Below are 24,424 nucleotides of genomic sequence, written 5' to 3'. Positions count from 1 at the left end.
ACAGAGCAAGATGCCATCTCAAAACAAAAAAAAAAATTGATGGAGCGTTAACTTTTGGTTTACAGTGTAAATGTTTATTTAAAAACAGACATTATTTTATGTACCATTACAAATATACTGCTACCCAGCTGCTCGGGAGGCTGGGGCAGGAGAATGCTTGAACCCAGGAGGCGGAGGTTGCAGTGAGCTGAGATCGCGCCATTGCTCTCCAGCTTGGGCGACAGAGTGAAACTCCATCTCAAATAAAACAAAAACAAAACAAATATACTGCCAACTAAACTGTTATTTTGTCAAAAATAAATGTTGTTGATGACTTTACTTCCATTAAAGCCACTGTAGTAGCCAAGGGAAAGCTTCCTTTTTGTCCTCTGAAGGTTCACTGAAAAGTCAACCGACAAAAGGCACATTAATTGGAGAAAGGGCACACAAATTTATTAACATGCACATGGGGGAGAACCAGAGTGATTTTGCTGAAACCCCACATGGGGTTCAGAAACTTATATACCATCTTGAGGTTACAGAATGGGGGTTTGGATTGTGGCATGACAGGTTATGGGGGTGGAGACCAGGCTGACAACCACGGTCTTGTTATGTAAATGAAACCTCCTAAGTAGAAGTCCTTAAAGAGAACAGATGGTACATGTTTCTTTCAGACCTTTGCAAACCAACAGTAAAATTCTAAACCCTCCAACCCACTGATGGACCCTCTGCTTGCCCAAGGGCATTCTGAAGTTAACCTGAAAAACTAGTTCAGGCAATGATGGGAAGTGGGGGTTGGCCATGCCTCATTATACACTCCTCCCTTGGAATTCAGGCACAGCAAGCCAGCACTAACATTAAAACAGAGACCTTAAGACTGACAGAAAAGACTCTTGTGCAGAGGCTTCTTCATTACTCTCAGGCACACACGATTCTTGGTTTCCACTGTAGGGTCCTCACTTTACCTGTTCAACCTTCATTTATCTTTCACTGCCTACTCTTGGTTAGCACTTGGCCAGTGCACAGGTTTCCCACATCCTGAGGTGGACACCAGCAGGGAAGGTTTGAGGGAGGGCTCTGCCTCCCTGGCGGCCACCCGCAGGCCCATAGCAGGACATTTGCAGAGGTGAGCGGAGCGCCGTCACCAGCTGCGACTCTCCCAAAGCCAGAACCATCCCAGAGCACACGGAGGAACCAGGAAAGCGGCTCGGAAGCAGAGGCGCCAGGGGCGGGGCTAACGCCGAGAGGTTTCCTCTGCCCCGTTCCCTCGCATTGGTCCTGCAGCCACTGCCGTCAGACGCGTTTCCGCCTCCTGTCCTCCGGAAAGGTGCCCGCCTCTTGCCTTCCTGCCCGGCGCCCGATTTCCGCCTTCCGACCCAGCTGTGGGCTGCGCCCCCCGCCAGCCCGCGCCCCGCATGGCTGCCGCGGGGGCCAGACCTGTGGAGCTGGGCTTCGCCGAGTCGGCGCCGGCGTGGCGACTGCGCAGCGAGCAGTTCCCCAGCAAGGTAGGCGGGCGGCCAGCATGGCTGGGCGCGGCCGGGCTGCCGGGGCCCCGGGCCCTGGCCTGCGAGCTGTGCGGCCGCCCGCTCTCCTTCCTGCTGCAGGTGTACGCGCCGCTGCCCGGCCGCCCGGACGCCTTCCACCGCTGCATCTTCCTCTTCTGCTGCCGCGAGCAGCCGTGCTGTGCCGGCCTGCGAGGTGAGCCGCCAGACGGGGTCGGGACGGGGCCATGCCTCCTACGCGTGCGCGGCGTTAATCCTGGGAGCGACGAGGGGGACGGCGGAAAGCACCGCTGCCGCCCCTCTGCCGCCCCATCCTCAGAGCTCCCTCCGCGCTGCCCCAGGAGCACCTTCTCCCGAGCCCTTCCAGGATGTCCTCATTTTTACTACATAAGCTTCTAACTGTGCCCACGCGCATTGGTAACCCCCAGCTTTTAATCAGTGGGTACCAGGTATGGTGTTAATTCAGATAATAGAAATTGTCTTGGAAAGATGGGTCCCAGTAGCTTTTTCGTATTTTTGGCAGTCGTTCTTAACGATCAGTCTTATTGATTTGATTAACTCAAACCACCTCCAGGAGGCAACTCAGTTGCGTGTACCGGACGAAATCTAGTTTCTGGATTTTAAAAGCTTATTCCTGAAAGCAAAAACGTTCATTTCTTTTTTTTGTTGTTGTTGAGTCTTTTCAGTTTTACGTGTAGAGGATGAAATATGTGAATTGCTGTTTTGTTTGAAGATTAAAACTTTTCTCTGCATTCTTTTTTAGTTTTTAGGAATCAACTACCCAGGAAAAACGATTTTTACTCATATGAGCCACCTTCTGAGAATCCTCCCCCAGAAACAGGAGAATCAGTGTGTCTCCAGCTTAAGTCTGGTGCTCATCTCTGCAGGGTTTGTGGCTGTTTAGGCCCCAAAACGTGCTCCAGATGCCACAAAGCATATTACTGCAGCAAGGAGCATCAGACCCTAGACTGGAGATTGGGACATAAGCAGGCTTGTGCACAACCAGGTGGGTAATCTTTTTTTTAAGTCTCAGTTCAGTTTCATCGCCTTTGTCAACCCACATATTTCCAGGATAACTTTAAAGGTAAAATTAGGAAAGGTATAGTACTTCAAAATTTTTCATGCCTGGAAAACCTTTGTAAAAAAAGCGGCTGTGAAGTCGGAATCACTGAATAATGTCACCATATAGGCATTTAATTTATGACCCTTTATCTAAAATGCCAGAACTATAGGGAATATAGTACTTTAGAGACAGCAAATTATTAGACTGTCTTCAAAACTAAATGATTACTAATAGTGCTGTCCTTTTTGTTTCAGATCATCTGGACCATATAATTCCAGACCACAACTTCCTTTTTCCAGAATTTGAAATTGTAATAGAAACAGAAGATGAGATTATGCCTGAGGTTGTGGAAAAGGAAGATTACTCAGAGATTATAGAGAGCATGGGTAAGCAGTTTCAGGACTTCATTAAGTGGTTAAACATATGCTTGGAAGAAAGGGCTCAATGTGCCTAGAAGAGAGGTACTGAGAGGAAGACTCACTCACTTTGGAGGCTGTAGCATACAATTTTCAGATATTGCCTCAGGTAAAAATATACTTCCTGGACTTTGTTTTCTGACACATATGAGGTGTGTTCTGCTCCCTGTAAAGACAAGGGTAGGTATCCAGATGGTCCCATGAGTAGGACTGCACAAGATGCTGGAGGCTTGGTAAGTTCCGCTGGGTCGCAGATCTGTTTCTTAGGTCGGGATAGTGTGAGTGCCTAGCACAGTGTCGGGCATGCAGAAGGGCCCCTTAAAAGTTTCTCTTTCATCTGGCCAGTTTTAGGTACACAATTTTGTCAGTTTACTTACAGTGCATACTCTTGGGTAGTACTTGTGCTGACCAAGTATCTTAGAGGCTTATTTTATTATAGTAGCCAACATTTATCCAGCACTTACCTTATATAAAGGGCTGTTTGTGCATGAGCTCATTAAAATCGTGACAGCAGACCAGTAAGTCAGAAACTGCCCCATTTTGAAGGTGAGGAAATTGAGGTTCTGGGCATAACTTTCTTTGGTCACATAATGTTAAATTTTACAATTTGAGCCTTGAGCCATACACAAAACCACCACAAAATTAGATTTACAGACTCAAAATGAAAACATCAGCTTACTGGTTTGTAGTTCATACTAGTCATACATTCCAAAACATGTTTGAGTCTTACTCTGTGCCTGACCTTGTGCTTGATAACAGGGATATAATGCGAAGCAATACTCCAGTGGTCAGATGCTCATAGTCTCATGGAGGAGCCCAGATAATACTTGGGGAAGTTAAAGTCCATGTAATGACTAGTAAGAGTACAATACAGGTGCCATGGGAACAAGTGACATCACTGAAGACTTCCTGGAAGGGGCCACACGTGTTCATACCTGTACGATACAAATGATAGATAATGAAAGTGCTTTTACGATAGATAATGAAAGTGCTTTTACCTTTAGGAGAAAGGAGAGCCTAGAGTAGGAGGATCAAGGATGAAAGCTGGACTCCAAATGTGCCTTGTTAGTGTAAATGTGACTGTGGAACTGTGTATTTTAAGATTATGGAGTGAAGTAAGTTTTAAAAAGCAGTCCCTAATCATCAAAAGTAAAAAACTCTCGATGTAGCCATATAACCACACTAAGAACTCTTCTAGGTGACTTCAAAACATAGGACAGTACATCTCTAGTGGAATATACCCTGAGAATGAAAAGAACGTAATAGTGTTAGTATTTTGAATAAACATGTTATTACTAGACTGTTGCTTTTATTTTGAGATGGTGGTGTGTGTACTGGGGGAAAAGGAAATGAGTAATTATGTTGGTGTTACTGAGAACTGAGATGTTGGGCGTAGGAGGAAGATAATGTTGATTGTGTCTACGTACCATTTCTCTCTAAAAGGAACTCCAGGCTCTTTGGAGAGGTGGTTGATTCCAGAACTAGGTCAGGAAATGTTCATATAATGTGGGAACATGGTCGTATCAAAGATTAAGGATAAGGATTACTAGGGCCATGTCAGAACGCAAGCAACATGAAAAGGCTCCTGCTTACAAAAGATGGACAGTTTGAACATCCACAGGGACACTAACTGCATCAGATATGTTTAATGGGTTCAAAATGATACTTTAAAAAAACTCAGTAATCATCTTTGTAGGATACTTGGGAACAGACTCATTTTCAAATTGGTAAATAAAAGGAAAGAGTTTGCCTTCTAGGGGTACATAACTTAATTATGAATGAAGTGATATGTGTGGAATTTACTTCAGAGTAATGGAGTTGGAAGTGGCAGAGAAAGGAAACACTGGACTTGATAGTGTTGAAGCTGATTAATGATATGTGGCGGTTCGTTATAGTATTTCCACTTTTGTGTATGTTCAAAATTTTCTAAAATAAAAGAATTGAAAAGAAAAATGCTTCCTGGAGGTAGCTGTGTCTTACCTGAGACTTGGCAGGAGGCACTAGGGCCTGAGGGAACAGCGTTTACAGTGTCCTAACGGTTATACTGAAACTTCCACGTATACTTGATGGAACATCAATCTGAAGGCATCCTACACTTCCTCCATCAGACCTGATGGTGCAAGTGAACACCATCAGTGCCTTTCCAGTTTCATCAAAGCAGTTATTTTAGCTTCTCTGACTCAAGGTATATCCGTTCTATTTTAATGTACATTACAAAGACTAATGGTTATACTTAGAGACACGGGTCTGTTGGGGACAGCAGTGTCTTAGGGTGGCTGTAATCCCAGGAAGGAATATGGAGAAGGAAATGAAAATTTTTTTTTTTTTGAGACAGAGTCTCACTCTGTCGCCCAGGCTGGAGTACAATGGCACCATCTCGGTTCACTGCAGTCTCTGCCTCCCGAGTTCAAGTGACTCTCCTGCCTCAGCCTCCCGAGCAGCTGGGATTACAGGCAACTACCACCACGTCTGGCTAATTTTTATATTTTTAGTAGAGACGGGATTTCACCATGTTGGCCAGGCTGGTCTTGAACTCCTGACCTCAGGTGATCTGCCCGCCTCGGCCTCCCAAAGTACTGGGATTACAGGCGTGAGCCACTGCTCCAGGCCAGAAATGAACACTTGATGACTGAGTGAGTGAGCCTACCAGCTGAGGATACTAATGATAAGAAGGGCTCACATTTGTTGGGTGTTCTGTGATGTGCTGGGCAGTCCTAAGCCCTTGACCATTCTGTTATTTTGAAGCTTTAAGGAAATGCACTAAATGGAAGTCCATATAATAGAGTTGCATGGAGTACCTGGAAATTCAGATGGTCCAATTTGAATGAGTGAATAAACAGGGAAAGCTATCTGATTAAAAGTGGGTCCCCTTCTCCATGTGTGAATTGTCAAGTTGTGGGGATTACTCCTGTTTTTCATAATAGTTAACGTTGATTTTTCAGGTGAAGCACTTGAGGAAGAACTGGATTCCATGGCAAAACATGAATCCAGGAAAGATAAAATTTTTCAGAAGTTTAAAACTCAGATAGCCCTTGAACCAGAACAGGTAAAGTGGAACTCATAGCTCCTCATTGTGTTCTCTTCAGACCATGTTTTATGAGTATCATCTGTGAGAAGAAATAACTTCATAGTAACATTAGTCTATTCCTTAGGAGCCTATAAAAGCAGGCTTTTGTTATCTTGTTAGAGGAGTTCCTCACGCAGATGGGCCATGTAGAAAGGTGTTTTGCAGTGCTGATCCATTTAATAGTTACTAAAAGACTAAAGATTATACTGTTTATCATACAGGGTTCATTTTCTAAAGCAAGCGTCAGGGATGGGAGATGAATGAGATGTTGCCTAAGGTACATGAGGTTTAGGCACCATTGGCTGCCCCCCACAAAAAGAAAAAAGGTTATTTTTGCCCATTTCCAACAGGTAACTTTGGTTTGTAAAATGTGACATGTTAACATTTTCTCCTTAACCTCCCCTACCATAAACGTAAATCACGAAAGAAAACTAAATTCCCATAAGCCAGTCACTGGTTCAAATAAATACACAGGGGTGTATATAGGAAGAATACATCTAGGTCTTAAACACTAAGGCAGTTTTTAGCAATGCATATGCTTTTAGACAAAATACAGAAAACCACTCAGTTGCTGTAGGAAGCTTATTACAGTGAAATTTACTTATGTTTGTAGTAGTTTTCAAAACACTATGTTTCACTTGGTATTTGTCCCTCCTAAAATTTTTTAACTCTAAAGGTAGGCACAGACTCTGGGCAGAATTCTGCAATCACAGCAGAGGCTCATTCTTAGTCCCTTCACAATATATTCATAGGATTAAGATTCCGACATTAGGTAGTAAAAGCGTCATCTGGGAAATATATTTTGATGCCCTCTGAGTCAGATAAGCTGAAATAATCACTTTGAGGTGATTGAGAAGGCATTAATGGCACACTGGCACAGCCAGGTCTGATGGGGGAACTGTGACATGCCTTTTGGGTCAGTGCTACATCAAGAGTAGGAACGTTCATGGAGTAGATAGCATGTTACCATTGGAAACTTTTAGGTAAGGTATTGATTATTTGAACATGATCTTCATTGATTTTAGATTCTTAGATATGGCAGAGGTATTGCCCCCATCTGGATTTCTGGTGAAAATATTCCTCAAGAAAAGGATATTCCAGATTGCCCCTGTGGTGCCAAGAGAATATTGGAATTCCAGGTATGACCCTTAAATAAGGACCATTTGGTGTGTAATCACCATGATTGTTTTTAAACATTAAAAACTTCACCAAGGTAATTTGTGCACATGGGTCAACATGGCAGTATGGAAGGGTGCCCTATGATGAAAATCATCAGTTTCCTGCCTCACCTTGGGGCTAGTTCCCTGGAAGGAACTGTCTTTTTTCTGTTTCTTAGTTTTCAGACACGGTCTGTTGACTGACTTCTGTGACGATGAGGATATCTACACTGCTCTCCACCTCCAGTGTGGTTATGTCATTATTATTAGTGCCTCTGTTAACTTTTGTTATTTTAAATAATTTATACCTTCCTTTCTTGTTCCATTAATTAAAGTCTTTGACTCCATACTTTATGAGAGGAGTCTTTACTGTTTAATCTTGGTTTGTGGATTTGTTAGAACAAATGGATATAAGCATTAAAGATAAATGTCCTCCCCTGCCCAAAAGGATTTGTTAGCATCAAAATCCATTTGGGTAGGGTGGAAATGCTCTTGAGCTATGGATTCACTAACCTTACCAAAGTCATAGCTAATACTGGTTTGTTTCTTTGGGTAAAAAAGGAATTATGAGGACCATACACAAAACTCTGCTTGGTTCTTAGTGCCAAAGCTCTCAATGTCCAAATTGAGGTGACAGGATTTGTATAAAGTGATTCCATATCAGGGTGGCTATTCTGTCTATTCACTCTTTCAGTTAGACTACTTCTAAGATTCCTCTCTGGTCTCTATAACTACACTGACAGATGTCCTTTCTGTACTCATTACTAGTAATTACTGTTTCTTGAGTCAAGAGTAACAACATCTGCAATGATACAAAGTGAAAGTTGCCCAAATAGAAGCCTCAGCCCTTTTGAGTGACATATTAGTAATGAAAATAATTCATTAACAGCCACTTGTGAACTTCTTTCTCAAATGGAAAAGACCAAACAGAAGGTGAGAGGGGCTTTGAAGTCATAAGGAAGTTTTAGATTGTTAAACACGTTAATTGTATAATGTCTATAATCCTGCTTTGTAGTATGAGGATTGAAAGACCAAGATCCCTATAATCATCCTGGCTGAGGTCTCGTGCTCCCTGCTGTGAAGCAGCTTTCTAACTGTGTGTCACCCTCTTCTCAGGTCATGCCTCAGCTCCTAAACTACCTGAAGGCTGACAGACTGGGCAAGAGCATTGACTGGGGCATCCTGGCTGTCTTCACCTGTGCTGAGAGCTGCAGCTTGGGTACTGGCTATACAGAAGAATTTGTGTGGAAGCAGGATGTAACAGATACACCGTAAAGGCATCTTAAAGCCTTGAAAAATGTTAATAATCTTTTATACCTTGCAATTCCATTTCTGGGATTTTATCCTAAGGAAATACTTATACCAAAAATAGAGGTGCAGAGATGTTGATGAATTGCTTACACAGTGTCTACTTATTAGTGAAACAAAAGTGTCCAGTGACAGGGAATTAAATAAATTTTGGTACATCCACAGTGGAAGGCTACAGTCTTAATTATAACACCTATATTGACAACAGACATACCATTATAGGTGGTATTCATGGTATGAGTCTATTCTTGTAAAAATATTTGTATGCACAGAAATCTGCAAAGATGTACACTTAGTGCACTGGTTACCAACGAATGGTGGGACTAACTAAAATGGTCTTTTTACTTATATGTGCATTTCTTTTTATAATAAAAATGGGTTATGTGCCTAATGAAGTCAAACCATCTCACTCTGAGAGCATTTCCCACCCTAAGTTTTTTAAAATACAAAAATACTTGGTAAAACTCCAACAAACTTGTCTGATCATTAGGTGATTATCACAGGCTCTAGTATGTACTGGAAGCCCAGAATATTACAAAAATACCAAACCTCAGGTTGGTGAGTATGATGAACAGGAAACCCAGTAATTCTGAAGCAGCAGTATCACAGTTGGCAGGATCAGGAACAACAGTGGCTTTGTGATCACAGAACTGGAATTTAAAGAGGCTCTACCTTCAGAACTGATCTTTGTCAGCCAGTGGCCCTGCTTACAGATGAGACACTGAAATGCAAAAGGCGATGGTCTTCCCTTTCCATTCCCTTTCCATGTCAGCATTGTATACAGGTTCCCTGTCGCATATACAAGGGTTATGGAATGTAAGCCAAAATAAGGGTCTGGCCTAGGAGGCAGCAGCCTGAGGAAAGGAAGGCCCTGAAGTCAGTTTTCAAAGGGCTGACCCTTGGCCTATTATGTTTCTGATACATTTGTTTAAGCAAGTGGCTCCTAAGACTACACTAAGGTTTCTTCCGTCCCCTAGCAGCTCACAATTGACAATTCCCAGTTCTCTCAGCACCAGTGATGCCTGCCCTGAAGACACATTGCTGTTGATCAGTGCTTGAATACTGCTGGCTAATTCTGATAAATTTCTCAGGCTTATTTCCTTAATCTACATTGGCTCACATTGTCCCCTAACACATCCCTGTTAACTGAAATGCATTGCCACCATAAATCCTCACGTTTTCATAGGTAACATCACTTGCTAATGTAATTGTCTACTTGGCTATTTTATTTGTAATTTAAAAAGTTCTGTCCTAGTAGTCCGTATTATATAAGTATATATATGCAATTTGTATTAATTGTGTAAGATAGTTATACATAGCACCATATGGGAAACTGCAGTATGGAGTTTCTCCCATGGGGAGGTTATCAGCTACTTAAGAGCTAGAGGATACTAGTTTCGAACCTGGGATGGCTAAATCTATGAGAATCACCTATAACTATGGTGTCACAGCCTGTGGCTACTGGAGTAAGTTGTCATCAACTAGTGACAAGAGTTGGTCGCAACACTTAGTAGGAAGCACAGTGGTGTAAGGAAACCTGGACTAGTGGGGCCTTCATATCTAAAATTATGTATTATTCCCTATAGGCAGAATCTGTAAGTACGTTATGACTGCTAAGGGCTTTTAAAGCAAACATGTTACGATCTTTCTATGGTAAAAACTGTTATTTGGGGACATCACCAGATGATGTGGACATTCTTGCAGGTATTCTGGTGTACCCAGGCAAGCTGTCATTGGTGTATATTCCAGTTAACCTCTGGAGATGATCATAACAGTTTACAGGGCCTTTCCATTTGGGACGGATATATCAAGAGGGAGACAAACTGGTCCAAATTACCAGAAAGAAAATCTCACAGCACCGACTTGGCATCTGTGTTAAAAAATAGCAACTATATTTAAAATAAACTGTACAACATAAAAAATTTAAATTAAAAAATGCATTAAGCAAGTTGCCTTTAGAAATGTGAAGACATTTTAAAACACTACAAGATAATGAGCAAGTCTCACCTAAATAATCATGGCTCCACAGACGGTACCAGTCCATGCATCCACCATTTCTCAACACCTACAAAGTTTTAAGATCTGCTTGGTTCAGATACTGTCCAGCCACAGCAGCTCCCCTGTGCTGTAGAGAGCAGCATATTCAGCTTTGCCTTTTTATTTCAGATACTGAATATCCTTTGACAATTTCAGATATCACAGCAAAAAAAAAAAAGTTCCAAGTGTTTTTGGCAATCATCGGTGACAGTATTTTTGTTACTCTTAAGAATGTTATGGTGGAGGTGGGAGGATGGCTTGAGCTTAAGAGTTCAAGACCAGCCTGGGCAACAGTTGAGTGACTTTGTCTCTACAAAAAGTAAAAAAAATTAGCTGGATGTGTTGGTGTGCACCTGTAGTCCTAGCTACTCCGGAGACTGAGGTGGATCACTTGAGCCCAGGAGTTTGAGACTGCAGCAAACCATGATTGTGCCACTGCACTCCAGCCTGGGCAACAGAGTGAGGCCGTGTCTCAAAAAAAAATTGCACATATAACAGATAAAGTAATGATAAAGTAAATATGTAAAGTACATGAGTAATTATGGGACATTCTAATTCCTCATCCCCCATGTCTTTAAGAATTAAAAATTCTCAGTGTAGAAGAAAGAGTATAATACAGAATTGGTTAAATAAAAACCCTATAAGCTTTGAATTTGAATTGGATATAGAATTGGTTAAATAAAAACCCTATGAGCTTTGAATTGGACATGTTAATATGAACTCATTTTATCTTGAAAACTTAAAAGGGGAAAGAAGCAAGTATTCTGCTATATGGAGCACAACACTTTATAAAAGTATTCAAATTAATAAATGAAAAAGAAATGAAATGACTAAAATGTCATTTTGCAACCCACTAATGAATTAACAGATCTAGGAATTACACAGTGGCTTCCAATTTGCAGGAAATACAGAGAATAGGGAAACTACACCATGAATTTCCAACTAGGAAACCCCAGACTATGAGAAGCTCTAAACACTAAATGGCCTGTAAATTGGAAAGAAAAGAAATGGACAAGGAACTTCAATTATCTTTAAATGCGTGAGAGTCAGGATAATAGTTACTGCTTGAGGGAAGCCAGGAGTGTGTGTCTGGATAGGACCATAAGGAGGGGCTTCTAGGACAGGCAGCAAAATTGTTTCTTGACCTGGTTGGTGGCTGCAAGGGTGTCTGCCTTTGAATAATACATTATGCTATACATTTGTTAGGTTTCCTGTATATGTAGCTACAACTGTAAGAGATGATTTTTTTTTAAGGTATATACACTAAAGTCCTAGGCACTGATAGGAAAAATAAATGTTGGAAAGGAAAACATAAAAAATTATTATTTACAGATGATTACATGCCTAGAACTTTCAATGCCATCAACTAAATCAGCGGTAACAGGAGTTCACTAAACTTGGAATAAGAAAAATATTATCAACAATAAATTTTGACAAAAATTTATCAACAATAAATTTTAAAGTGTTAAGAAAAACTTCCAGTAATAAAACAGAAATGATAATATACTTAGGAATTAAGGAAGTAATACTTATGAAATATAAAAGCCCTGTGTGAAAAAAATTATAAAACTTCACTGAGGAACATAAGACCTACATACATGAAGAGATACTTCTTTCTTAGATAGGAGATAATATTGGAATATCTTTCCAATTAATCCATACATTATTGGCATCACTAATGATTGGGGAATGCAAGAAAAGGACATTTCATACACCGTTCTCTTTGGACTGCAATCTGGTATCAACTGATTAGTTGCTCTTCTAGGAAAGTTTACTACATGAATACCTGCACTCATCCAACACATACAAGGATGTTCCCTGCAGCGCTGTTTATGATAGTGAAAAACTAGAGGTCATGTAAAGACCATAATTACAGGAATAGCTCAGTAAGTGAAGGTACCTAAGAAGAGTATCCTAGATTCCCAATCATGGAAATAGGTTTATGATATATTGACTGAAAAAAGGGAAAGCTATAAAACTGAATGTATTATTTTTTTTTTCCAGTAATGGGATCAAATACCATGCCCAGAGGATAGACAGAACGGGGCTTAGAAGATACCCACTAATCTGGTCGTTATCTTGGGGAAAGAGACAGAAGAGAAAGGAAGGAAGGACCTCCCCTTTCTGATTTTATTCCTCTGAGTCAGCTGAAGATGTACTTTTACAATTAAAAAAAACAAGCCACTCTAACAATAAAACCTAAAAACCTAAGAACCCACAAATGTCCACCTGATAGTCCATGAGAAAAAAACTGCAAAACAAGCAAAAAAAAGTTACTGCAGAGAGTTGGCAGCCTGTGGATAGGGCACCAGCTTCTACACCTGAAGGACTCACTCATTTTTACCACTTACTAGCTGTGTAACCTCAGCCAAGTCCCTTAGCTGGGGCCCTTATCTCCTCACCTCCAACAGAGAAACAAAACCTAACTGAAGCGTTGTGAGGATTCCAGGCATTGTATGTAAAATACCTAGAAAACAGGAGTTGCTCTATATATGGAAGGTAATAAATACACGTTTCCCGAGCAACTGTGAGTTCTCAGATCATTAATCTCTTTTCATTGCAAAATACAATGAAATATTGACTGAAACAAGCAAACACCAAGATGGTTTCAGGCATTATATCTAAAATACAACTTTGTAGAAAACAGTATGATCACATGACTCTTACAAGGTATCATAACAACAATCTAACACTTTTATAAACTGCATTTATTGTACAGAGTACTCTGAAGAAACAAAAAATATGTACAACCATTCATTTTCATTAACACATGTATTCTGTCCTGCAATAGTGGAGAGGTGGAATGTGTCTGGCACAGAAATAACCCCTAGGAGTTATAAATTAGAAAAACAACACTTTTAAAAAAGATTTTTACTTTTCTGGTAGAAATATAAAAACTGTGGTTCATGGGGAAAAACATTAAAATTAAAAAGTCCAATCAATTATAGAGGTGGCTTTAACACTTAAAGTTTTCTCCCTCAAACCAACTTGTCAACAGCAGTGTTTAAAATCTACATATAAATAAATGGGCAGCGCTGCCCAGATAGCAGCACGGTATGAGCAACTCACAGTCACGCTGCGCGGTGTTCTCAGTGCACAAACAATGCCCCTTCCCAGCATCCCGCAGTGGGCACTTACAGAAGGGCATCACCTGGTGCCGCAACCTGCAACTCAACATCCATCTTCTCACAACACCACCATTTAAAGGTACCAAAACAAACTGATTTGTTTAAAAAAAAAAAAAAAGTGGGTGGGGGAGGCAAGGGTACATGACAGCCATTACGTTGTCTTCCTGAATCCCTTTAGAATAGGGTAGATGTTTTCAAATGCTTCATAAATTTCTGCTCTGACTTTAGCACCTAAGAAGACAAGTTGGAGTAGAGATGAGAGACTGAAATGGCACTTCTTAACATATTAAGACGGTAAAATTATTACCTTAAAGCTGCAAGCACAATTCTCACCATACCCAGTCAGATTAAGGCACAGGCATGAAAACATTAATGGTGGAATCCCTTGTCACAATCTTATTTTTGTTTATAAAACAATACTTTTAAAAAATCATGTTAGTGACTCCAGCGTCTCATTCTATAGCTCAAGAGGCATGTATTCACACTTCTCTCCTTGGTCCTGAACCAGGCCATAAACCAAGCAGGTTTATGAATCTTCTTCTCCCAATTGCTACCTTCAACTAGACTCATTTTTGAATCTTCCTTTCTTGTCTCATAATCATATTGCTGAGGAATCCTAAAGCTTCAGATAACTAATTCCAAGTGAAAACACCATCTTTTATTCAATGCAATGCTCACCTCCTCACTGTAAATGGAAGTCTGCTTGCAGAGCTGTGGTCAGACTTCCCTGCTCTCACTGTGCCTTTAGTGGGCACGTTTCTCATCAGACTTTGGGTGGCAGGCCTTTGTACAAGAAGCTAGCCCACTGTCTGAACACTGAAATTTCTTTTCAGCACTGAGAAAATGCCATACTCGAAACACTTACAAACTTTCAGATACTACTTCCTGTTACAACTTACCTGTTAATACAACTTTTCCAGAAACAAAAATAAGGAGAACAATTCTGGGTTTGATCATTCTGTAGATTAAACCAGGAAATAACTCTGGCTCATAACTAGAAGGAAAATTGCAAAAACAGTTTAGAAATCAAGAGCTTTGTGTGCTTTTAGATAAAATGAGGACCTGTACAAGAAAAAACATTGAATAAACAAGTAAACTAGTCAAGAGGTAAAGCACAGTTCTTCAAGCAGCATATCAAAGGATAGAACAATTAAAGCAAGTGAGACCGATTTGTAGGCATCAGTTGATAACCATTGGATGGAAGGCTATTTGTCCTCCTATCACTTTACCCTATTTCTATTGAATCTGGATTTTCTGATTTAAGAAAAAGAGCCCTGTAGTTATGTCTGCAGTCTCTATATCATTAGATATAATGATATCTAATGCAGATAATAATCCTTTACTTTTACAGTCCTAATAATTACTATTACAGCCCTAATAATCATTTACTTCTAAGATCCAATACTGACAGTTTAACTTTTAATCATATCTTACCTCCTTAAATTGAAATATTCTCTAGCCGTCAATTGTGGTCAGGAAATTTAATCAAACTTATATACTAGCCTGAGAATTAACCTATACCTGATTAAGCTGTCTGACTGAATGGACTATTGGTATATATTTTTTTTTTTTTGAGATGGAGTCTTGCTGTGTCGCCCAGGCTGGAGTACAGTGGCACGATCTTGGCTCACTGCAACCTCCACCTCCTGGGTTCGAGTGATTGTCCTGCCTCAGCCTCCCGTGTAGCTGGGATTACAGGCATGCACCACCACATCCAGCTAATTTTTGTATTTTTAGTAGAGACGGGGTTTCACCATGTTGGCCAGGCTGGTCTTGAACTCCTGAACTCAAGTGATCTGCCTGCCTCGGCCTCCCAAAATGCTGGGATTACAGGCGTGAGCCACCAGGCCAGGCCTGGTACATATTCTTCTAAGCCTAGTAATCTCATTTTTCTCAGTTCGGAGAGACTGAAAACAGGATGCCTCTGTTTCTGTGTGTCTGACCTAAGACAAAATTCAGGACAGGCTTCTCTGAGGAAGAGTGGAATGGGTAGACACATGGAACTCAAGTGGGAGCTTCCTAGGTGAAAAGGGAAATGAGCATACTAGGCATAAAAGTGGCAAGTGCAAAGGCCCAGGGCAGGAGGAACCAAGTGAGCCCAAGGGGCACACAGAACTAATATGCCTGTAAACAGACACCAGAAGACCATGAGATGAAGCAGTGAGGTGGGCAGGGCTGCCTGCCTGTGAGTCTTCACCTGCAAGTAGCAGGGAAGATAATTAGGAAGTTGTTCCTATGGCTCAACTTCACACTTTGCTGGTAGATCTGACACAATGTTGACTAAAAGAGAAGATCCAAACTGGGAAAATAAATTGATACAAGAGGTTAGGTTCAATTCATGCATTCCAACTGTATTCAGCAATAAAATGATAAAACATACAGAAGTAGAATCAAATTCATTCCAGTAAAGGGGAGTTATGGGTACCGCAAAGTGCTAAAGGAAGCAGAGGCTGGTGAGGGTGATAAAGATGACTGAGAACATCAGGAAGACAATGCAAGAATACATACAACTATAACCATGTCAACTGTTCTCATATACTGAATATTTTGCATGTGTTTTATTCTGAACAATGTTTAGATTATAAATGAACTGTTGCCAAGAACAATCATAATACATTTCAGACTTACCTACTAAATTGTTGGTGGGTGAGCACAAGGCCTTCTAACCTTATAGGAAACTTCACATCACAGCTCCCCACCATGTTCTGAATCTTGAAGTCCAAGAACTTAGCTGGAAAACCCAACTTCTGTACAACTCTAGCATATTTTCTTGCTGCCAGTCTGGACTGTTCTTCACTAGGGAAAGGAAAAAAGTGAGTTATTCATACTCAGAGCCAGCTAAAATACTTATTTAGACTAATAGCTTATAAAAAGTCCAAAACAGTAAACTAATAAAGTGTAAACTGGTCAGCCTTCTTGCAATAGGAGAAAAGACTGACAGGCATTCACAATTCCTTATAAAGTATTCCTGGATCCTTGACAGAAAACTGTAGGCCTGCCAAAATGACCTTTCAATCCGCGAAATTATTGTAGCCCTAGATTTTATGGATGTGAATTATCACCATCATCAATCATCACTATTTCTGTATTTTAGCCCATGCATTTCTACCGAGAGGAAAACTAACAAACTTCATTTTGATCAGAAAATGTTGATGAGATTTATTATTGAACAATGTATTCACTAATTCTATCCTCTTTTATACCAAGACTCATCATGAATAGACATTCCTATGTCATTTGTTGAATAAACTATGACTTAGCAGTTCAGAGCTTACATAAGAAAAGCAGAATGTGGGCCAGGTATGGTGGCTCACGCCTGTAATCCCAAGCACTTTGAGAGGCCAAGGCGGATAGATCACCTGAGGTCAAGAGTTCGAGACCAGCTTGGTCAACATGGTGAAACCCCATCTCTACTAAAAATATAAAAATTAGCCGGGCATGGTGGCAGGCACCTGTAATCCCAGCTACTTGGGAGGCTGAGGCAGGAGAATCACTTGAACCTGGGAGGTGGAGGTTGCAGTGAGCCAAGATTGTGCCACTGCACTCCAGCCTAGGTGACTCCGCCAAAAAAAAACAAAAAAAAGAAAAAAGAAAGAAGAAAAGAGAAGAGAAAAAAGAAAAAATAAAAGAGAAAAAGGAAGGCAGGCAGGCAGGTCGGGCACGGTGGCTCACACCTGTAATCCCAACACTTTGGGAGGCTAAGGCAGGCGGATCATGAGGTCAGGAGATTGAGACCATCCTGGCTAACACAGTGAAACCCCGTCTCTACTAAAAATACAAAAATTAGCTGGGCATGATGGCGGGCACCTGTAGTCTCAGCTACTCGGGAGGCTGAGGCAAGAGAATGGCGTGAACCCAGGAGGCGGAGCTTGCAGTGAGCCGAGATCGCGCCACTGCACTCCAGCCTGGGCGCAGAGCGAGACTCCATCTCAAAAACAACAACAACAAAAAAGAATGTGAAAATATTACCATAAAAAGACTATCAGGTGCAGGGGATCAGGAAGAACAAAAATCAAGCATATATATATATATGCTATGCTTTTAATTTTCAGGTAAATATATTGGTGGTTTCTTGTCTTGATGAAATAGTCATCCAACTAGATATACAATATTCAGTTTTCAGATGCTCTGGGACAAAAAGGCTAAATGCTGCATGAAAAGCTTGCCTTGATAAACCAAAAGTTTCTGACGTTCCATGCAGGGGAAAACAAGCAAACAAAAAGGCTCTTAATTAAAGAGGTTACTACTGCATGTTGTGGCCAAGGGGAAGTGAAAGGCAAGAACAGATCCTTGTCCTGCATTCTGAAAAAACTTGGAGACCAGGAGCCAGAATGTCCACACCAATGGCATTCCCTTCACTGAAAGACAATTTCAAACTTCAGAATAAGCAAAAATATCCACAGCCCACTTCTATGTGTTGATACCTCCAAGTACATTTAATACTCTTTCATTTAAAAAGTTTATTTGTTCAGTTCATTTATGAAGCTAATGTCACTAATTTTCCCCCTAGTTTTTGACTTCTACCAGGTATATGAGCTCTGTTTAGAACAGTCAGGACCCCAGAGTACTAACCTTCAGACAGGATCACTTCAGATGGAGAATACAGGCAATGACATTTTATAACAAGGGTGCATTCCTTAAGATCTGCACAACTCAAACACTCATAATGAAAGCTAGTTCCAGTGAGAAGGCAGGTTTCTGTGGACAACATATGTGGTGCTGTCACGCTGCCAGGCCCAATAAGGTGTGCAAAGCCCTTACACCATTAGCTTAGAAGTGTTTTAATTCTTGATCAATTTTTTCTTCCCTTTCAAGATGTATTTGTGTTATTTACAACATTTTTCACATAAAGGGAATTTTACTAATAGTTCTGATGTTGTATTACATCTTACCTAATTTTTTTTTTTTTTTCTGGAGAAAGTGTCTTGTTCTGTCTCCCATGCTGGAGTACACTGGCATGATCTCAGCTCACTGCAACCTCCACCTCCCAGATTTAAGCGATTCTCGTGCTTCAGCCTCCCAAGTAGCTGGGACTACAGACATCTACTACCACGCCTGGCTAATTTTTGTATTTTTAGTAGAGATGGAGTTTCACCATGTTGGTCAGGCTGGTCTCAAACTCCTGGCCTCAAGTGATTTGCCCACCTTGGTGAGACACCACGCCTGCCCATATCTAATTTTTAAGAAAATGAAATCACTGCTATCTAAAGTTAATAGAATCAAATAATAAATAAATAAAAATAAGAGAATCGTATTAAAATGGTTTTTATAAGAAAGCAATAATAACATGTTAAAGTGCTAACCTAATAACCTAAAAACAATGAGATATCACCTTTTCATTCATAACCCATAGACCAGAAGAATGAATTTCTTACGGCTACCTCTTGGCTCCTGTGCACACCATTTTCCCAGAACTGAAAATCAGTGCCGTGGTTCGTGGCTCTCTTATCCTCATGATAACTGCAGCAAACCGCTACAACGGTCAGAGAGAATCATTAGTGAGGTCACGCCAAACTGCTCAATTTTGTTAGGAGAACCACCCATTGACAAAAAATCACAACTGGTAGGAAGGGCACAGTACATCTAGTTATCAAAATATTTGTCCTGTATTTCTGTATATCTGTAAAGGATTTGCATACACCACATGTAACAAATATTCCTTTGCATAAGGAGCAGAAAATAATCAATTGTGACTACTAAGTTATACCAAATCTGTATGTTCTTTCACATGGGCATTCCATCACGAGAAATGTTTGCAAAATTTGGTTATGTTCTCAATAAATACCAGTGCTTCTGTTTCTACTTTATATTTGCTGCTTATCATGACTATAGCTTCTCTAATGATACATTTTGTTTTATTAATATGAATTTTGAGGCAAATCAATAAATCTTTTCTACCTTAATGGAATTAATAAATCAGATTACAAGCCTATCAATAGGTAATGAAGTAAAATCCTGCTTCCAATTGGCCTTTAGAAGCAATATTAATGTATTAAACACATATAAATGCAAATTAGGAAAAAAACACAGTTTTAACTTTTATTTTCTGCTTTTTATGCTTTAAACATGTTCTTTCAGAAAATTTTCTTGCTAAGGTGGTAACTCAATGGGAAAATATTTCAACTATGGGTTGAATTAATGGCCTCAGTTATTAGGTACATGATAAAAAGCAAATAATTACTTTGAAACAACTTAAAGATTTTAATACATTTAATTATACAATAAAAATCTATATATTTCTAATTAAGACGACTCTATGACAAACTAGATTGCTTTAACAATTTTATTTTTTTATTTTATTAATTTTTTTTTTTAGAGACAGAGTCTCACTTTGTTGCCCAGACTGGAGTACAGTGGTGCAATCATGGCTCACTGCAGCCTCGAATTCCTGAGCTCAAGAGATCCTTCTGTCTTGGTCTCCCAAGTAGCTGGGATTATAGGTGTGTGCCACCAACCCCAGATAATTTTTTAAATTTTCTGATGAAATGAGGCCTTGCTATGTTGCCCAGGCTTGTCTTGAACTCTTGGCCTCCCAAAGTGCTGGGATTACAGGTCTGAGTCACCATGCCTGGCTTTTAACAATTTTAGTTTAAAACCTCCTCTATGTCTTCCCTGTGATTTTATCAACATCTAAAAAAGCTAGCAGTATATAGTAGTTTATATAAGTCCCAGGAAGAGCCTAGCTATTTTGAATTTCCAGAATTTCCTCTACTATTTTTATTGGTTAAATATCACTTCACTTAACATCATAAAGTAATAAAATTATGTATTCAACTAAATGTGATTATAATAGATGAAAGATTAATTCTTAGAATGCTACATGTCATACAGACTCATTATGAGTGGTTAAAAGGTGATTTTCAGACCCTTAGCTATCTTTCAGATCTTAGGCATTATGTTTCAGGGATTTTAAAATGCACCCTAAGTCCATTACTTAACATTTCTCTCAACCCAGCTAATGTTTATCCAAATTACTTTGCCTACTATAGCTGGCAAACATCATCCCTATACATATACAAAATTCTTCACATGATCCCAATACAATATATATATAACTTAGCTTATTTTATAGACTGCTGTATTCCCAAGGATTCTTTTATCACAGACACTCAATAAAAGATACAAAACAATGCACATTTTACTTTAGATCTTCATTTTGTTGGTGTCAAGGAATAAACATAACACAAACTCTTTGATATACAGATTTTTTTTTTTTTTGAGGCAGAGTCTCGCTCTGTTGCCAGGCTGGAATGCAATGGTGCAATCTCCACTCACTGCAACCTCTGCCTCCCAGGATCAAGTGATTCTCCTGCCTCAGCCTCCCAAGTAGCTGGGATTACAGGCGCATGCCACCACTCCTGGCAAATTTTTGTATTTTTAGTAGAAACGAGGTTTCACTATGTTGGCCAGGATGGTCTTGAACTGCTGACCTCAGATGATCCGCCCACCTTGGCCTCCCAAAGTGCTGGGATTACACGCGTGAGCCACCAAGCCCGGCCAATTTTTTTTTTTTTTTTTAAGAGACAGGGTCTTGCCATGTTGCCTGGGCTGGTGTTGAACTCCTAGGTTCAAGAAATTCTCCTTCCTTAGCCTCCCAAAGTGCTGGGATTACAGGCTTTACCCACTGTGCCTGGCCTGATCTACAGACATTTGTTATATAGCGTGAAATACATTAAAATATAGAGACATGGCAGAGAAGACAAAAAAAGAAAAAAAAAACAAATACATTAAAATAGATCTAACCTTGGGATTATATTCGGCATTTCGGGCACGAAGTGCAATGGTCTTTAGGTCAAGTTTACAACCAAGATTCACTGTGGATACAATATTTCTGTAAGAGATTTAAAAAGAAAACACGACTATTTAAATTACTTAACTTTCGTTGGATGAGGCATTAGAAATTATGCAGACATCTGATTATTTCAACCAGGCTTTAATTTTTTTTAATTGCTCACATTTATTGTTTAACAAGTATCATGCATAACGCACTGAGGTAGAAGTTACCAGTATTCTCACATTTGGATAAATAAGCTGAGGCTTAAAGGTAGTGCAACTTGCTCAGGACGCAATGGCTCCCAAGTGGAGGAGCCATTGAGTCTGTCTGTCTCCAGAGCCTGCCCTTAGCCTTCTCACAGACAAACTCAATTCTCATCTGTGAGCTCTGAAAAGCTACCACCACCACCGTACTCCTAAGTCACTATTTATAATGAAAACAAGCAGGCATGAACTGCCCAGTTCTCTCAAAGTAAGTATCTTTTGAAAAACAAGAGCTAAGTGTATTTAGCAAAAAAAAAAAGCAAAACCCTGCTTTCTCTTCTAATTAACTCTCAGTAAATATGGAGAAATGGAGCCATCTGGGTCCACTGACCCTTTTCATTTCTCAGTGTTCTTAAATCACTTAATGAATAACTTATACAAGGATAAAGATATACTAAAAAGCAACTCTATTAGAAATTTTAATAAAAATTTAAACAACAAACCCACATTTTCATTATACATTTTTCTGCTTATGAAAGTATATATAGTTGAAATGGGCAATGCCCTTTGAATGCAATTAACTGCTCAACAACTGTCTCGCATGGACCTGGAAATCACCATCCCAAGAATATCGAGTCCAGATTTCAAATACATAGGTTCAAATACAATAGGTTTTAGCTCATTGTTGCTTCTGGTTCTTTTTCTTGTACTGTCAAAATGCAATACTTTTGAAAACTTGATGGCTCATAATTTTTTTCAAAAGGGAATGGCAGTCTATGATACACAACTGTAAAGCCAATTAGGTTGATCCACACAATGAATGTTTTCATTTCCGTATCATCTATTTCCTTCCAATCACCATTGTATACACACCTGCCTTTAGCATTTGTCCACTTATGAACTAACTATACCAAGTAGATTTTAGTATATCTATCACAACTTTAGTCACATAATTGTTAAATGTATTCTTATATATTTTCATTAATTAAATATTTACCTTAATCCCTCTTAAGCCTACAAGATTGAGAGGGCACTGAACTACCACCCAGGAGGGTTCTTAGTAGATAGTGGAAATTCAGGAATGTGGATGACTGGATGCTCTGGGGAGTATCAGAACAACAAAGGCACTCGCAAGAAACAAACACCTGACTGTACTATTTATAATTTATTATTTAAATCAGAAATGCAAACTTAAATATTCCTGGGAGTCAGACAAGCATGCTGGACACATGGGAGTGGTATAGACAAGGGTGAGCTAAAAAGGGCTCTCTCTAAAATCACTAAAATTACTTTGTTTTTAAAGTTGTGTGTGGGGTCAAACAAAATTGTGGAGGCAAGATTTAGGTCTTTGGGTGAAAGTCAGCATCCACGATTACACACCACTTAGTTCCAAAAATGATCAGAGACAGCTTATAAACAACAACCATACATGTAACAAGGTGAATAAATGTAAACAGGAAATACTAGATCTAAAGGGAGTATGAAGGAGGAAGGTATCTGTACAAGAAAACTGAGGAGATGCAGAGACTGCAAGTAACCTTTTAATTTGGTCATAAGCTTTCTAAAATGAAAAGCTATACACTTCTTATTGACTGGGATTATTTGGAAATATTTGCTGGTTTTTCAGGAAGATGAAATTATTTCCTACTCCTACTACACTGTTACATATAGAACCCACTTCATTTAGGTAGAAAAATCCATTTACGACAAGAACAGTCATCCTCATTTTGTGGGAAGGACACAGACCTTCAAAGATTTATATGCAGCCCCCATAGTAAAAACAAAAAACAAGAACTACCAGAAATTATACTGATATTGTGACTAAAGACCTAAAATAGCATAAGGGAGAGACTATATAACATTGTGATTTAGCGATATCAGATACAGGGAAATGTCTATAATATAATAATAACAACAGTGAAAGTCAGATTAAATTTTATTGGCTCAGGTATGTAAACACAAATGACCACATTTCTAAACCTGTTAAGAGCCTTTTACTGAGGACACTGACTAAAATAGCTTTGCTTCCCTTTCTGAAGTGTGAGATAAAGCAAATTTTGATACACAATTACCATTAGTGCCACTCCCTCCCTTAATAAAAGGATCCATCTGAAAACAGAGCAGGAACACAACTCAAAGGGACTCCTAAGTGGGAGGAAACATAAAACACCAAGTACTCACTGCAGCTGCGGTACAATCCCAGAACTCTCCGAAGCTGGCGTGGCAGGAGTGATGGGGGTCATGGGGGTCATGGGGGAGGGATACAGTGGAGTGGTGCCCGGCAAGGGTGCAGTTGTGAGAGTCTGTGAGTGGAAGAGCTGTGGTGCCTGGCCTGCGGTTCCCTGTGTTGCCTGCTGGGACGCTGACTGCTGAACGGCTGCAGCTGCCACTGCCTGTTGCTGCTGCTGCTGCTGCTGCTGCTGCTGTTGCTGTTGCTGCTGCTGCTGCTGCTGCTGTTGTTGCTGCTGCTGCCTTTGCTGCTCTTCCAAAATAGACAGACTATTGGTGTTCTGAATAGGCTGTGGGGTCAGTCCAGTGCCATAAGGCATCATTGGACTAAAGATAGGGATTCCGGGAGTCATGGCACCCTGTGGAAAGCAAGGAGAAAAGCAGGTTAGGCCGGCTGCTGCTAAGTGTTTGTGGAACTTTCTTGGTGGAACAGCAGGTCAGATGTGCAAAGACAGATACCTTCAGAGAATAATGGGGTTATTAAACATTAATTACGGAAGAACCAGCTATTCTTATACACATTGCTTTCTTCTTTAATACCACACAGTGGATAAACATGAA

General features: G+C 40.1%; 2 protein-coding genes across 7 annotated transcripts in view; one reads left to right on the top strand and one right to left on the bottom strand.

Moving 5' to 3' along the window:
• Positions 1 to 1,279: 1,279 nt before the first annotated feature.
• Positions 1,280 to 8,893, top strand: PDCD2 (programmed cell death 2). Of its 3 annotated transcripts, none has more exons than XM_054490829.2 (6): positions 1,280 to 1,677; positions 2,245 to 2,487; positions 2,799 to 2,930; positions 5,903 to 6,006; positions 7,053 to 7,166; positions 8,301 to 8,893. In XM_054490829.2, the coding sequence occupies exons 1-6, from the start codon at positions 1,395 to 1,397 to the stop codon at positions 8,457 to 8,459; spliced, it is 1,035 nt and encodes a 344-aa protein (XP_054346804.2). In that variant the 5' UTR covers positions 1,280 to 1,394; the 3' UTR covers positions 8,460 to 8,893. The 3 variants fall into 3 exon arrangements, with proteins under 3 accessions (XP_054346804.2, XP_054346805.2, XP_054346807.1); XM_054490830.2 differs by lacking the exon at positions 8,301 to 8,893 and adding an exon at positions 7,364 to 8,099; XM_054490832.2 differs by lacking the exon at positions 5,903 to 6,006 and having other exon boundaries at positions 7,053 to 8,893.
• A 4,323-nt stretch (positions 8,894 to 13,216) lies between these two features.
• TBP (TATA-box binding protein) overlaps positions 13,217 to 24,424 on the bottom strand; it is a 19,431-nt gene continuing 8,223 nt past the window's right edge. For all 4 annotated transcript variants that reach the window (XM_054490842.1, XM_054490839.2, XM_054490837.2 and 1 more), the window contains 6 exons: positions 23,816 to 24,222; positions 21,401 to 21,488; positions 19,039 to 19,130; positions 16,286 to 16,453; positions 14,557 to 14,651; positions 13,217 to 13,888 (listed from right to left, as the gene is read on the bottom strand). In XM_054490842.1, coding sequence (XP_054346817.1) covers positions 13,809 to 13,888; positions 14,557 to 14,651; positions 16,286 to 16,453; positions 19,039 to 19,130; positions 21,401 to 21,488; positions 23,816 to 24,222 — 930 coding nt within the window. In that variant the 3' untranslated portion in view covers positions 13,217 to 13,808. The remainder of the gene's footprint in view (positions 13,889 to 14,556; positions 14,652 to 16,285; positions 16,454 to 19,038; positions 19,131 to 21,400; positions 21,489 to 23,815; positions 24,223 to 24,424) is intronic.

Source organism: Pongo pygmaeus, chromosome 5 (genome assembly GCF_028885625.2).
Source record: "Pongo pygmaeus isolate AG05252 chromosome 5, NHGRI_mPonPyg2-v2.0_pri, whole genome shotgun sequence".
Taxonomy (NCBI): domain Eukaryota; kingdom Metazoa; phylum Chordata; class Mammalia; order Primates; family Hominidae; genus Pongo; species Pongo pygmaeus.
This window is presented reverse-complemented; position numbering and strand designations above follow the sequence as displayed.